Source organism: Oncorhynchus nerka, linkage group LG5 (assembly GCF_034236695.1).
Source record: "Oncorhynchus nerka isolate Pitt River linkage group LG5, Oner_Uvic_2.0, whole genome shotgun sequence".
In the NCBI taxonomy this organism is placed as follows: domain Eukaryota; kingdom Metazoa; phylum Chordata; class Actinopteri; order Salmoniformes; family Salmonidae; genus Oncorhynchus; species Oncorhynchus nerka.
Window position 1 is genome coordinate 64467519 of NC_088400.1, and position 13643 is coordinate 64481161.

At 44.0% G+C, this 13643-nt stretch overlaps 1 protein-coding gene across 3 annotated transcripts in view; it reads left to right on the forward strand.

Moving 5' to 3' along the window:
* Positions 1-1124: 1124 nt before the first annotated feature.
* The window catches only part of LOC115129820 (rho guanine nucleotide exchange factor 7-like), a 32391-nt gene continuing 19872 nt past the window's right edge, over positions 1125-13643 (forward strand). For 2 of the 3 annotated variants that reach the window (XM_065018903.1, XM_065018904.1), the window contains exons 1-6: positions 1125-2374; positions 4609-4692; positions 7760-7844; positions 10799-10932; positions 11164-11365; positions 12955-13043. In XM_065018903.1, the coding sequence (XP_064874975.1) occupies positions 2189-2374; positions 4609-4692; positions 7760-7844; positions 10799-10932; positions 11164-11365; positions 12955-13043 (780 nt within the window). In that variant the 5' untranslated portion in view covers positions 1125-2188. The remainder of the gene's footprint in view (positions 2375-4608; positions 4693-7759; positions 7845-10798; positions 10933-11163; positions 11366-12954; positions 13044-13643) is intronic. The other variant, XM_065018905.1, reaches the window with a different exon arrangement.

The window sequence follows — 13643 nt, forward strand, 5'->3', positions numbered from 1 at the left end:
GTTCCCTGGTTTCATATGCTGTTATTAGTGAGGTCGAGTTCCCTGGTTTCATATGCTGTTATTAGTGAGGTCGAGTTCCCCTGGTTTCATATGCTGTTGTTAGTGAGTGAGCTGTTATTAGTGAGTTCCCTGGTTTCATATGCTGTTATTAGTGAGGTTTCGAGTTCCCCTGGTTTCATATGCTGTTATTAGTGAGGTCGAGTTCCCTGGTTTCATATGCTGTTATTAGTGAGGTCGAGTTCCCCTGGTTTCATATGCTGTTATTAGTGAGGTCGAGTTCCCCTGGTTTCATATGCTGTTATTAGTGAGGTCGAGTTCCCTGGTTTCATATGCTGTTATTAGTGAGGTCGAGTTCCCCTGGTTTCATATGCTGTTATTAGTGAGGTCGAGTTCCCCTGGTTTCATATGCTGTTATTAGTGAGGTCGAGTTCCCTGGTTTCATATGCTGTTATTAGTGAGGTCGAGTTCCCCTGGTTTCATATGCTGTTATTAGTGAGGTCGAGTTCCCTGGTTTCATATGCTGTTATTAGTGAGGTCGAGTTCCCCTGGTTTCATATGCTGTTATTAGTGAGGTCCAATGCTGTTATTAGTTCCCCTGGTTTCATATGCTGTTATTAGTGAGGTCGAGTTCCCCTGGTTTCATATGCTGTTATTAGTGAGGTCGAGTTCCCCTGGTTTCATATGCTGTTATTAGTGAGGTCGAGTTCCCCTGGTTTCATATGCTGTTATTAGTGATATGCTGTTATTAGTGAGGTTGAGTTCCCCTGGTTTCATATGCTGTTATTAGTGAGGTCGAGTTCCCCTGGTTTCATATGCTGTTATTAGTGAGGTCGAGTTCCCCTGGTTTCATATGCTGTTATTAGTGAGGTCGAGTTCCCCTGGTTTCATATGCTGTTATTAGTGAGGTCGAGTTCCCCTGGTTTCATATGCTGTTATTAGTGAGGTCGAGTTCCCCTGGTTTCATATGCTGTTATTAGTGAGGTCGAGTTCCCTGGTTTCATATGCTGTTATTAGTGAGGTCGAGTTCCCCTGGTTTCATATGCTGTTATTAGTGAGGTCCGAGTTCCCCTGGTTTCATATGCTGTTATTAGTGAGTTCCCCTGGTTTCATATGGTGTTATTAGTGAGGTCGAGTTCCCCTGGTTTCATATGCTGTTATTAGTGAGGTCGAGTTCCCCTGGTTTCATATGCTGTTATTAGTGAGGTCGAGTTCCCCTGGTTTCATATGCTGTTATTAGTGAGGTCGAGTTCCCCTGGTTTCATATGGTGTTATTAGTGAGGTCGAGTTCCCCTGGTTTCATATGCTGTTATTAGTGAGGTCGAGTTCCCCTGTTCCCAGATTTATTTTTTCAATATCTGTTAAATCGTGAATTTCTGCAGAATGGGTGGATGGCTGTTTTTTGTTACCCTGTTAAGTAGTTTTTATTTCATGCAAATCTATACATTTATAGTGCACAGAAAATGTAGGCTATGTTGTACAAATAGCTATTTGAATATATATATATATATATTTTATCACCCTCAAGGTAGTGGAGATGTTAAATTTCTGCAGGCAGGGGGCGCTACAGTTCATTCTAACGTGGGATTCGGGAGTCCTATAAATTAAATATTGTAGTCCTTGTAATAAACGGTGTATTATGCAAAGCTTTATATTTATACACATTAACACACAGTTTAATACCGATTGAATAAGTAAATACAATCATTTGAGGGTTAAAATGCAGTAGCCCACTCTGAAATCTAATATCCTGGATTGTATTATAAGGAGCTATTATTACAGCAACCTTTAATAGTTGATGTAGACCCAGCTACCTCATGCAAACTTATGCAAATAATTACGAGTAAAATATTAAAGCGTCAACAGGGGGACAGTCTCTAAAAGCAGTTATAGTTTTACATCTTTGTGATGTCATTCTCTGTTGGAGCATTTCGCGGCAGCAGCAGGCGACACAGGTTGGGGGAATAACGAGAGAGGGGGGCAGTTGACAGTTTACCAGGCGTAAAAGACAGGGAAACGAAGCCGATAGACTAGCTACAACTTATAGGAAGAAAGCAGCTATCCGTCAACCTCTCCAAAACGCAGTCATGTTATCTTTATCCATTAGGATATGTTTTTATTCTGAATAGGCTATTATTCTCCAATCACACCGTTCTCTTCTCCCAAAACATCACAGGATAGGATAGAGTGGATGTTAATTGTAATAATAGCCATGAATTCGGCGGAACAGACGGTAACGTGGCTGATAACGTTGGGGGTCTTGGATTCACCGAAAAAGACAATTTCTGACCCTGAAGGATTCCTGCAGTCTTCTCTCAAAGATGGGGTTGTCCTGTGCAAGCTGGTGGAGCGATTGCGCCCTGGTTCTGTTAAGAAAGTAAGGTCATATCCTATTGCCTGGATGTCCCACCTCTGCCTTAGACAACTATTATGTGGAACTTGAAGAATTAAACATTGTATTAGTATGTCTTTGTTGTTGTAGATCTCAAACTGATCCTAGTTTAGATCATTAACAGAGGGGTTATTGTACGGAGTAGAGTGGAATTTCCGGACAGATGTCCGTGTGTCTCACTTCAGCACTAGTTTGCATTGACAATGAGATAGATACCTATTCCCAATATAACCTATTATTAAGTGAGTAATAACGTAATTGTATTCACATTGGCTACACATGGCATTGAAGTCACATTATTTTTTTCTAGATTGAAAACAGACGCTTTTTAAAAAATAACATGTTTGATTTTCGGATTAAGTATGCACGTTTTTATTTTTGTTCCACCCAAAAATGTTGCTATAATAAACGGGTGTTTTTGGTTCGGATCAACTGCTATAGTGGGGTACACTACAAATAGTGGGCCGCCATTGACTGCAATTTCAATTTCACTCAGAGGAAGACCCCTCCCACCTCACCCTCTCTTTTAAAGGAACAGTGTGTTTAAACATATTTATCCATCAGAGTAGACCACTCACATAGGCTTACATTGTAACATTGGGAAACGCATTAGCCTAGTGATGGGACTCTCCCAATTATTTAAGGGTTATGGAAACACCATTGTATTAGGGATACTTTTTATTTTTTTAATTTAATTAGGCAAGTCAGTTAAACAAATTCTTAATTACAATGACTGCCTACCCCGGCCAAACCGTAACCCGGACGACGCTGGGCCAATTGTACGATGCTAGGCCAATTGTGCGCCGCCTTATGGGACTCCTAATCACGGCCGGATGTGATACAGCCAGGGTCTGGAGTGACGCCTCTAGCATTGAGATGCAGTGCTTTAGACCGCTGCGCCACTCGGGAGACCCTATGGGCTTGACTTTTTTGTATTTTTGTTGTAAAGCAATTCAAAATATACAATATAGAAAAACAGAACATTACAAACAACATTCAGGGGGATACAGACAATACATTATATAAAGACAGTGGTGGGAAATTTACCCAATTTTCATACTTGAGTAAAAGGAAAGTTACGTTAATAGAAAATTACTCAAAAGTGAAAGTCACCCAGTAAAATACAACTTGAGTAAAAGTTTTTTTTAAGTCTTTGGTTTTAAATATACTTAATTATCAAAAGTACATGTAATTGCTCAAATATACATAAGTATCAAAAGTAAAATTATAAATGATTTAAAATTCCTTACATTAAGCAAACGACAGCACGATATATATTTTTTTTACAGATAGCCAGGGGCACACTCCAACACTCATACATAATTTACAAACGAAGCATTTGTGTTCCGATGCAGTAGGGATGACCAGGGATTTTCTCTTGATGAGTGTGTGAATTGAACCAGTTTCCTGTCCTGCTAAGCATTTCAAATGTAACGAGTACTTTTGGGTGTTAGGGAACATGTATGGAGTAAAAAGTACATTATTTTCTTTAGGAATATAGAGTGGTAAAAGTTGTCCAAAATATAAATAGTAAAGTACAGATACCCCCCAAAATTACTAAGTAGTACATTAAAGTATTTTTACTTAAGTACTTTACACCACTGTATAAAGACTAATTAATTACAAACAAACGTTTTGATAGCTTTTTTTTGTCATGAGAAGAAATCGTGTTTATTTGCTGCCTTGACATTTTAACTGGGGGGGGGAGGGACGTAATTTCTGTCACACACCGACAGAGCAAGAATGTACCAGCCCTTGTGCACTTGCAATTTATGCACAATTGGGAAAAGTTAACAGCATAACTACAACATCAACAGGTTTGGGACTTCTAAATAACAGCCAAGTGACGATAGGCCCAATAAGGAGAGCAATGGTTAGGTTATTAAAGGTTATGAAGCATGTGATTGCCACTACTGATATAGTCGCGGAGGGTTCTGTTTGCACAGGTAGGCACCAAAAGGTGTAGCCGCAGGGTTCTGGTTTTCACCGTGGAATATACATACCACGTCATTTCCTCTCCTACTAATCCAATTTCCCGATGGGAGATTGAGGGGTCTTTTAGAAACACCGATTGGAGATCTTAGTTTCACACTGAAATCGTGGATCTGTACCGTCTTTTGCAAAACCGAGAACGAAACAGGTTACCTACGGACGGCTGTATGCGTGCACGTACGGCTCGGGGATTTACTTCAAAAAACGTTTTACTCCCTTTCACACAGATCTTCCAAGAACCAAGGAATGATAGTGAGTTCCAGAGCAATATAAAGGAGTTTCTGAAAGGCTGCGGGTCCTTCCGAGTGGAGGTGAGTAATTTAACCTGCCTGCCGCTCTGTAACTTTGTTGTAAATATCGACAATACAACGCGCTCTAAACATGACTGAAAACACTATCAACATTTAATTTGATCAACACCTGAGCCTGCCCCGTAGGGCGTTAAGCACAGCCAAGTTCTACAAGCAGAGATACTACAGTTGCAGCCCGTCACCCTTTGGATACTAAATCTGGGTTTTCATTTGTATTTCTAACGTAGTGTAACAACATTCCGAACGAATACTACCCTACTCAATGTGTAGGGTTAGGGTAGAATGATTTGGTCATCATGATTTGGCCGTTTAACTGAGAAGTTCACCATTTTACAACTTGATGTTAGATGGTTCCTCATCCTGAAAAGAATCTATGGGCCCGGAGAAACTGCAATCCATGCTTCAGTTCTTTACACAGCCATTACAAACTTCAGCTGACATTAGCCACCGTTAGCTAAAAAGCAATGGAAGCGATGGGGGCAAACCAACTCCATATTTGGTTTAATGTTACTTAAAGGCGATTTGGCCATAACAATCTAATAAAAACATGCTCACAAATTAGCTGAAGTTTGTAATGGCCGTGTAAAGAACTGAACCATGGATTCTAGTTTCTCCTGGCCTATAGACTATTTTCAGGGTGAGGAACCATCTAACATCAAGTTGTAAATGAGTGATCTTGTCCTTTAATTCAACAACAAATTGTTATTCTGCATATTGAGCTGTTCTGGTCAATATGCAGAACAAGGGAATTTAACTGTGGGCACATCTACTGTAATGAGTAGCCAAGGCCGAGAGCCATATTTCAGTCTGTCAATACCATGAACCCCATTCCAACATTACAAAACACTTTCAACTTCTACTGTGTGAAACCTGAGTTGTTGGAGTTCTGTTTTAAAGCACACATGGCATCTCTTGGAATACTGTGCAGCTATCACACAATTTTCTATTTTGTCATGGAAACAAGATTTGCCTCAAACTTCTGAGATATTGTGTGATATGGCAGGTGCCAGGTAAACATGTAAACAAAGCTGTGATCTGAACAGCCTCCTGATTTTAAAATCCGTCTGGGAACGTAGACAGTCCACTTCTCCCGAAAAATATCCATTTGTACACCTTGTAGTAAACTACTTGCCTCACCGTGGCCTAGATCTTGTGAATGCCTTGTCTCATCTCGACCCTGTTACTGACTGATTCAAGACCAGGTCTTATGGAAAGACTAACCGCTCTGTTCCAGTGTTCACACGATACCACTGAGAATGAAGCAGTGTATTGGCATGTATCCAAGTGCTATGCTAGTGTGGATATTGGCCTGTGACTCATACCTACCAGGAGTGAGAGCTGCTGGACAGTTATATCTCATGGCTGCTCACTGCAGTGTTGAGGCTGGGCTGCAGCAATAGTAACTAGCATGGCCTTTAGCACCCGACTCAGGTCTGTCTGTCTCTGTCTGGTCCTGTCCTGTTGTCAGTCATGCCTAACTGAATAAATACAGTTTATGCAAGAGGTGGTGCTTGGGGGGGGGGGGGGGGTGTGAAGGAGCAATAAGCTGTCATGATGGCCATGGTAGATTATTGTCCCAAAACAACCCCTGCCTTATAGACATTCATTCCTAATAGATCTCTTCACTCTATAGACCACATTGAGTCCATCCACCATATTGCTTAATACATCCATGTAGTTCTCTGTCAGATCAAGAAGAGGTCATTCAGAAGTGTGTGTATAGGATTAGGGAGTAAGGGGTGGTTAGGACGGGGTTAGGGGTGTGTGTGTGTGTGTGTATAGGATTAGGGAGTAAGGGGTGGTTAGGATGGGGTTAGGGGTGTGTGTGTGTGTGTTGGTTAGACAACATGATGAGGCAGAGATTAGAGAGACGGCTCAGACTGCTGCTAATCCACCAGATTGGCCCTGGATGGTTAAAGGGTAGGAGTGAGGGTGTGTGTGTGTGTGTGTGTGTCCAGACTAAGGGGGCAGGGGTGGGTAGAGGGTGGGACTGTGTGGGTGCTTGGCCATAAGTGTGCCACAGTGAGTGCTGGACCAGACTGGGTGAAAACTGCCCTCAGAGCAGAAGCAGCATGTAGGGCTGAGGAAACCAATGACATTGCTGAATTACCACTCGGCTATGAAAATGACCTAATTCTCTGACAGGGAAGTAGACCTCGTAGAGCTACTACATTTACTGCCATGCCAAATGGTGCTGAACACAATAGAATAGCAGTAAGTAAGTAAACTGGGGTGTTGGCCCTGGTTGTGCAACAGAGTTAGTACATCTCCTGCTGTGGCCCAGTCACCTGGTACACTTAGTCACCTTAGGAAGCCTGATGAAATCCTGTATTTGTACTACAGAATTAGGTAGTAAGCTGATAAATACGGTCACACCATATCCTGCCAGGCCAGGGCACTCTTAGCGTTTCATGTTGGCTGTGTCTATCTAATAGTCATTTAATGAACTCTGACAACATATAGTTTAAAGAGACACCCATGCCAAATGAGACTCCTGTCCTAAAGGTCAAAGTTCAAATATGAAACGCCCAACATTGCAGGTAGCAATTATTTTGAGAATAATACAGCATGAAGTGTCCTGAGTGTATTAGTGGTTGACCCCCAGTTAGACAGAGGGTGGATCTCAACGTGACACTCACATTCCTGACCTGTCTGGACTGAGAACAAAGAGAAGGAGAGCAGGATGTCCTTAGCCCTGTGGCTTCCTTCCTGTGGTTGTCTGTGGTACGATGCACTGCGCTGTCTAAATCCCAGCGTCTGTACACAGTCTCGGTAATGCTTGGGTAGATTATGGCTGAGTTCTGCTGCCTGTGTCAATCAGTAGTTGTTTTAACTCTGTGATATTCTCCAGGCCTCAAACCTAGGCCTCCTTACTGTGAGAAATATCTTTACCGACATTACACAAATCACTGTACTATGGGAATGTCTGGAAGTTCCAGTGTCAGGTTTTCATCACCAGAACCAGAGGAAATATGAAACAGTTTGTTTGTTTTCAGTCAGTTATATAGATATTTTATTTTCAACAAGTATTGAAAAGCTAAAGGATATCTCTCCCTCCTCTTCTCAGCCATTTGAGGTCAATGACCTCCTCCAGGGACTGAACTTCACCAAGGTGCTCAACTCTCTGGTGGCACTGGCCAAAGCCACCGAGGGTAAGTGGACGAAGACAGAAGTGTGTCTGGGGTGATTCATGGAAGGTTTCCTGTTTTCTATGCAAATCCATACCTGTGAAGTCCCAGATGTAACCTCTAGTCTCTATCAGAGTGGGCGTTGTGTGTTATTAGGCCTGTGTGTGTGTCTGTGTAGAATGATGGGTGCACGTTGCAGCATGTTGTGTGTTATTAGGCCTGTGTGTGTGTCTGTGTAGAATGATGGGTGCACGTTGCAGCATGTTGTGTGTTATTAGGCCTGTGTGTGTGTCTGTGTAGAATGATGGGTGCACGTTGCAGCATGTTGTGTGTTATTAGGCCTGTGTGTGTGTCTGTGTAGAATGATGGGTGCACGTTGCAGCATGTTGTGTGTTATTAGGCCTGTGTGTGTGTCTGTGTAGAATGATGGGTGCACGTTGCAGCATGTTGTGTGTTATTAGGCCTGTGTGTGTGTCTGTGTAGAATGATGGGTGCACGTTGCAGCATGTTGTGTGTTATTAGGCCTGTGTGTGTGTGTGTCTGTGTAGAATGATGGGTGCACGTTGCAGCATGTTGTGTGTTATTAGGCCTGTGTGTGTGTGTGTCTGTGTAGAATGATGGGTGCACGTTGCAGCATGTTGTGTGTTATTAGGCCTGTGTGTGTGTGTCTGTGTAGAATGATGGGTGCACGTTGCAGCATGTTGTGTGTTATTAGGCCTGTGTGTGTGTCTGTGTAGAATGATGGGTGCACGTTGCAGCATGTTGTGTGTTATTAGGCCTGTGTGTGTGTCTGTGTAGAATGATGGGTGCACGTTGCAGCATGTTGTGTTATTAGGCCTGTGTGTGTGTGTGTGTAGAATGATGGGTGCACGTTGCAGCATGTTGTGTGTTATTAGGCCTGTGTGTGTGTGTGTGTCTGTGTAGAATGATGGGTGCACGTTGCAGCATGTTGTGTGTTATTAGGCCTGTGTGTGTGCCTGTTTAGAATGATGGGTGCACGTTGCAGCATGTTGTGTGTTATTAGGTCTGTGTAGAATGATGGGTGCACGTTGCAGCATGTTGTGTGTTATTAGGCCTGTGTGTGTGTGTGTGTCTGTGTAGAATGATGGGTGCACGTTGCAGCATGTTGTGTGTTATTAGGCCTGTGTGTGTGTGTCTGTGTAGAATGATGGGTGCACGTTGCAGCATGTTGTGTGTTATTAGGCCTGTGTGTGTGTCTGTGTAGAATGATGGGTGCACGTTGCAGCATGTTGTGTGTTATTAGGCCTGTGTGTGTGTCTGTAGAATGATGGGTGCACGTTGCATGTTATGTTCTTCACTCACATTAATGTGTGTTGAACCTAAAGTAGCAGGCGTAAAATAAACTCCTGAAACTAGACCCCCCACATTCTGTCAGGGGTGGGGGGTTCTCTTCTGCTCTCTTCAACCAATCCAGTAAATGTGGGGGAGAAGTTAAGATGGAGTGACGCCTTGTTAACGTCCGAAAGCAGAAGTCTCGTCGCAGGCTCTCTTCCATTTCCCCTGAAAACAGGATCATCCGGTTGTTGACGGCCCCGCCGAGGCTAATGTGTGTGTCCTCATCCCTCTCTCTCTCCTCCACAGACATAGGAGTGGGCAGTCACTATGTGTGTCCTCATCCCTCTCTCTCTCTCCTCCACAGACATAGGAGTGGGCAGTGACTCTGTGTGTCCTCATCCCTCTCTCTCTCTCCTCCACAGACATAGGAGTGGGCAGTGACTCTGTGTGTCCTCATCCCTCTCTCTCTCTCCTCCACAGACATAGGAGTGGGCAGTGACTCTGTGTGTCCTCATCCCTCTCTCTCTCCTCCACAGTTGTCCTCAGTTCTCTGCTGCCAATGACTGGAACGAACTACAAAAATCTCTGAAACTGGAAACACTTATCTCCCTCACTAGCTTTAAGCACCAACTGTCAGAGCAGCTCACAGATTACTGCACCTGTACATAGCCCACCTATAATTTAGCCCAAACAACTACCTCTTTCCCTACTGTATTTAATTTATTTAATAATGCACCCCATTATTTTTATTTCTACTTTGCACATTCTTCCATTGCAAATCAACCATTCCAGTGTTTTACTTGCTATATTGTATTTACTTTGCCACCATGGCCTTTTTTGCCTTTACCTCCCTTATCTCACCTCATTTGCTCACATCGTATATAGACTTGTTTATACTGTATTATTGACTGTATGTTTGTTTTACTCCATGTGTAACTCTGTGTCGTTGTATGTGTCGAACTGCTTTGCTTTATCTTGGCCAGGTCGCAATTGTAAATGAGAACTTGTTCTCAACTTGCCTACCCGGTTAAATAAAGGTGAAATAAAATAAATAAATAAAAATCCCTCTCTCTCTCCTCCACAGACATAGGAGTGGGCAGTGACTCTGTGTGTGTGTGTCCTCATCCCTCTCTCTCTCCTCCACAGACATAGGAGTGGGCAGTGACTCTGTGTGTGTGTCCTCATCCCTCTCTCTCTCCTCCACAGACATAGGAGTGGGCAGTGACTCTGTGTGTGTGTCCTCATCCCTCTCTCTCTCCTCCACAGACATAGGAGTGGGCAGTGACTCTGTGTGTGTGTCCTCATCCCTCTCTCTCTCCTCCACAGACATAGGAGTGGGCAGTGACTCTGTGTGTGTGTGTCCTCATCCCTCTCTCTCTCCTCCACAGACATAGGAGTGGGCAGTGACTCTGTGTGTGTGTCCTCATCCCTCTCTCTCTCCTCCACAGACATAGGAGTGGGCAGTGACTCTGTGTGTGTCCTCATCCCTCTCTCTCTCCTCCACAGACATAGGAGTGGGCAGTGACTCTGTGTGTGTCCTCATCCCTCTCTCTCTCTCCTCCACAGACATAGGAGTGGGCAGTGACTCTGTGTGTGTCCTCATCCCTCTCTCTCTCCTCCACAGACATAGGAGTGGGCAGTGACTCTGTGTGTGTCCTCATCCCTCTCTCTCTCCTCCACAGACATAGGAGTGGGCAGTGACTCTGTGTGTGCGCATCACTCGTCCTCATTACGGATCAAGTCGTTTGACTCTCTGAACACTCAGTCTCCCCGCGGACGCTCCTCCAAGCTCGTCCACAACCAGTACCGCAGCCTGGTGAGTCACACAACCACATTAGAACCCAACAGAACCACAGCAACCAACAGAACTAGACGGAACCATTTGAGGTGGTTCTCACCTGCAGCTTGGGTTTGTTTTCGGTCTCCATTTGTTTTTGCTCCATCCTTACTTTCTCAATCTCTTTTTTTTCTCTCCCTCCAAATTTCTCCCCTTCTCTCCTGCTCCTCTGTTCCCTTCCACCATCGCTCCCTCTTTCCTCCCCACTAGGACATGTCGGAGAGCGGTGGGCAGCGGGTACTGGTGAGGGCCAAGTTCACCTTCCAGCAGACCAATGAAGACGAGCTGTCCTTCAACAAGGGTGACATGATCAGTGTGTCGCGCCAGGAAGACGGCGGCTGGTGGGAGGGCTCGTTCAACGGCAACAAGGGCTGGTTCCCTAGCAACTATGTCAAGGAGGTCAAAGGCAGCGGTGGGTGTCAGTGATTGGGCGGCTTGGATTGAATATTAAGTAGGGATCATAGTTTGTATTGGCGAGGTTAAACGTTAGGCTTATGCATCTCTTTAACAACTTTATAATCACCTATAGCAGCTCTATTACAACTGTATAACTCTCAGAGAAATATCTCCTGTGTTGATGATATCTGATAGCGGTCCCCCCTATAGCTGACTGTACCTCTGAATCACGCAGCTAAACCAGGCTGTTGATAGCTGGTGTGATTTACGCACCGTATTTAATGTGTGTCTCTAGGGAATATCCTCTGCTGTTTTTAATGGCTATACATCAAATACCCATTTCATGCAGTCAGCATTTCCCCCGGCTACTAGAGCTGTAATAACATGATTTATTTATTTTACCAGGTAAGCTGACTGAGAACAACTACGCATTCACAACAATATAGGGTGGTATGCTGTTGGCCAAAGAGAATGATCACGAAGAGAATCATTTAAAACGGCAATATGTACATTTTTGGGTGTCCATAGATCAGTCATTCGCACTGAAGTGGTAGATATGTTCTATGTGCGCTATTTCTATGCTTCTTGTTCTTAAGTTTAGTTTTTGCATCTTCTACTTTAGTTTTTGTACACCAGCTTCAAAGAGCCGAAAATACAATATTGATTCTCTACACTATACGTGCTTGTTTTGTTGCATAAACTGAAATTAGGAGAACTACTAGAATTTGAGAAACCCGGAAATAGCGGAGCAATTTCTGCATAGTGCGTCTTTTAAAAGAGGAATTACAGAGTGAAGGAACGTGTTGCCAATACTAAGCTCACCAAGACATGGCTCTACTCCAGCTTATTCAATGGACTGCAATGTGCAAAGCATTACAGATAGAAATGTAATGCAGAGTAGAGCTCTGAGTTTGTTCTATACACTATATTTCTATCTGCAACACTAAGTGTCCTATCAGATCATATACAGAAATGTATAGTAGATGTATAAACTCTTTGTGCACAGCTGTTGTGCACAGTGATTGTGCACTATTAATGTAGCTATTGTGCATTATAACGGAGAGGAAGGAAACTGCGTGGTTAAACAAAGACAGGACATTCCTTATCTTAGCCTGTGGGTGGGACTTCCCCAAACACACCAAACAGCTCCCAGTGCTTCCCTCTGTTGGCCTACTACCTACCTACACATGATGAACTATGTATCAAACTAATTGGCATTTCTCTTATAAGCTCACAGTGGTAACCCACTCCCTTTCTGTTTCCAATCAGTCACACGTGAACATGCCCTCTGGCTGCAGAGAGCGACAGAGCGAGCCACAGTTTGTGTTCCTTTGCTGTGTGTCATGTTGTTCTCTCTCCATTCTGTATGCTATCTCTGCCCCAAGGGTTAGCTACTAAAACACAGCAACATGAATGTGTCCCCATTTCTCTGTAGTAGAAAGCCTCTGGTCTGGTCGTTAGCTAAATGAAGTCAGCCTCTTTCCCTGCCGGATAACATTGCTTTAAACTCTATTATAAAATTAATGACTTAATGTTTCTGTCCTACTTCTACTCTACACTTTCTTCTCCTCTCTCTCTCTCTCTTCCTCTCTCTCTACCACACAGACAACCCAGTGTCTCCTAAGTCTGGCACCCTCAAAAACCCTGTGAAAGGCTTTGACACACCAGCTGTCAGCAAGACCTACTATAACCTGGTGAGAACCTACACGACCTACTGCACTGAGATCTGAAATACCACCAGGGTTTTAGAATTGAGGCTTTTGCCTGCCGTGTGTTCGTGTGTAGTAATGTAGGTTGTTTCTTCCGTCTGACTGGCTGCTGGGCCAGCTGTGCCTCAAGGCCCTGTGACTGGCTGCTCCGTTTCTATCTAGTGGTAGCACACTGTCACTATGGTGTGTGTGTTTTGGCGTCTGGGTCAGTGATAGTTCACAGGGACTGTCCTGCTGCCGTGACGGTGATGGAGCACATTGCAAAGCATCCTGGGAGGTCCTCTGTTTATTCTGGTGCTGAGAGAAGAGAAGCTGAGGCTGAGAGAAGAGAAGCTGAGGCTGAGAGAAGAGAAGCTGAGGCTGAGAGAAGAGAAGCTGAGGCTGAGAGAAGAGAAGCTGAGGCTGAGAGAAGAGAAGCTGAGGCTGAGAGAAGAGAAGCTGAGGCTGAGAGAAGAGAAGCTGAGGCTGAGAGAAGAGAAGCTGAGGCTGAGAGAAGAGAAGCTGAGAGAAGAGAAGCTGAGAGAAGAGAAGCTGAGAGAAGAGAAGCTGAGGCTGAGAGAAGAGAAGCTGAGGCTGGGAGATATC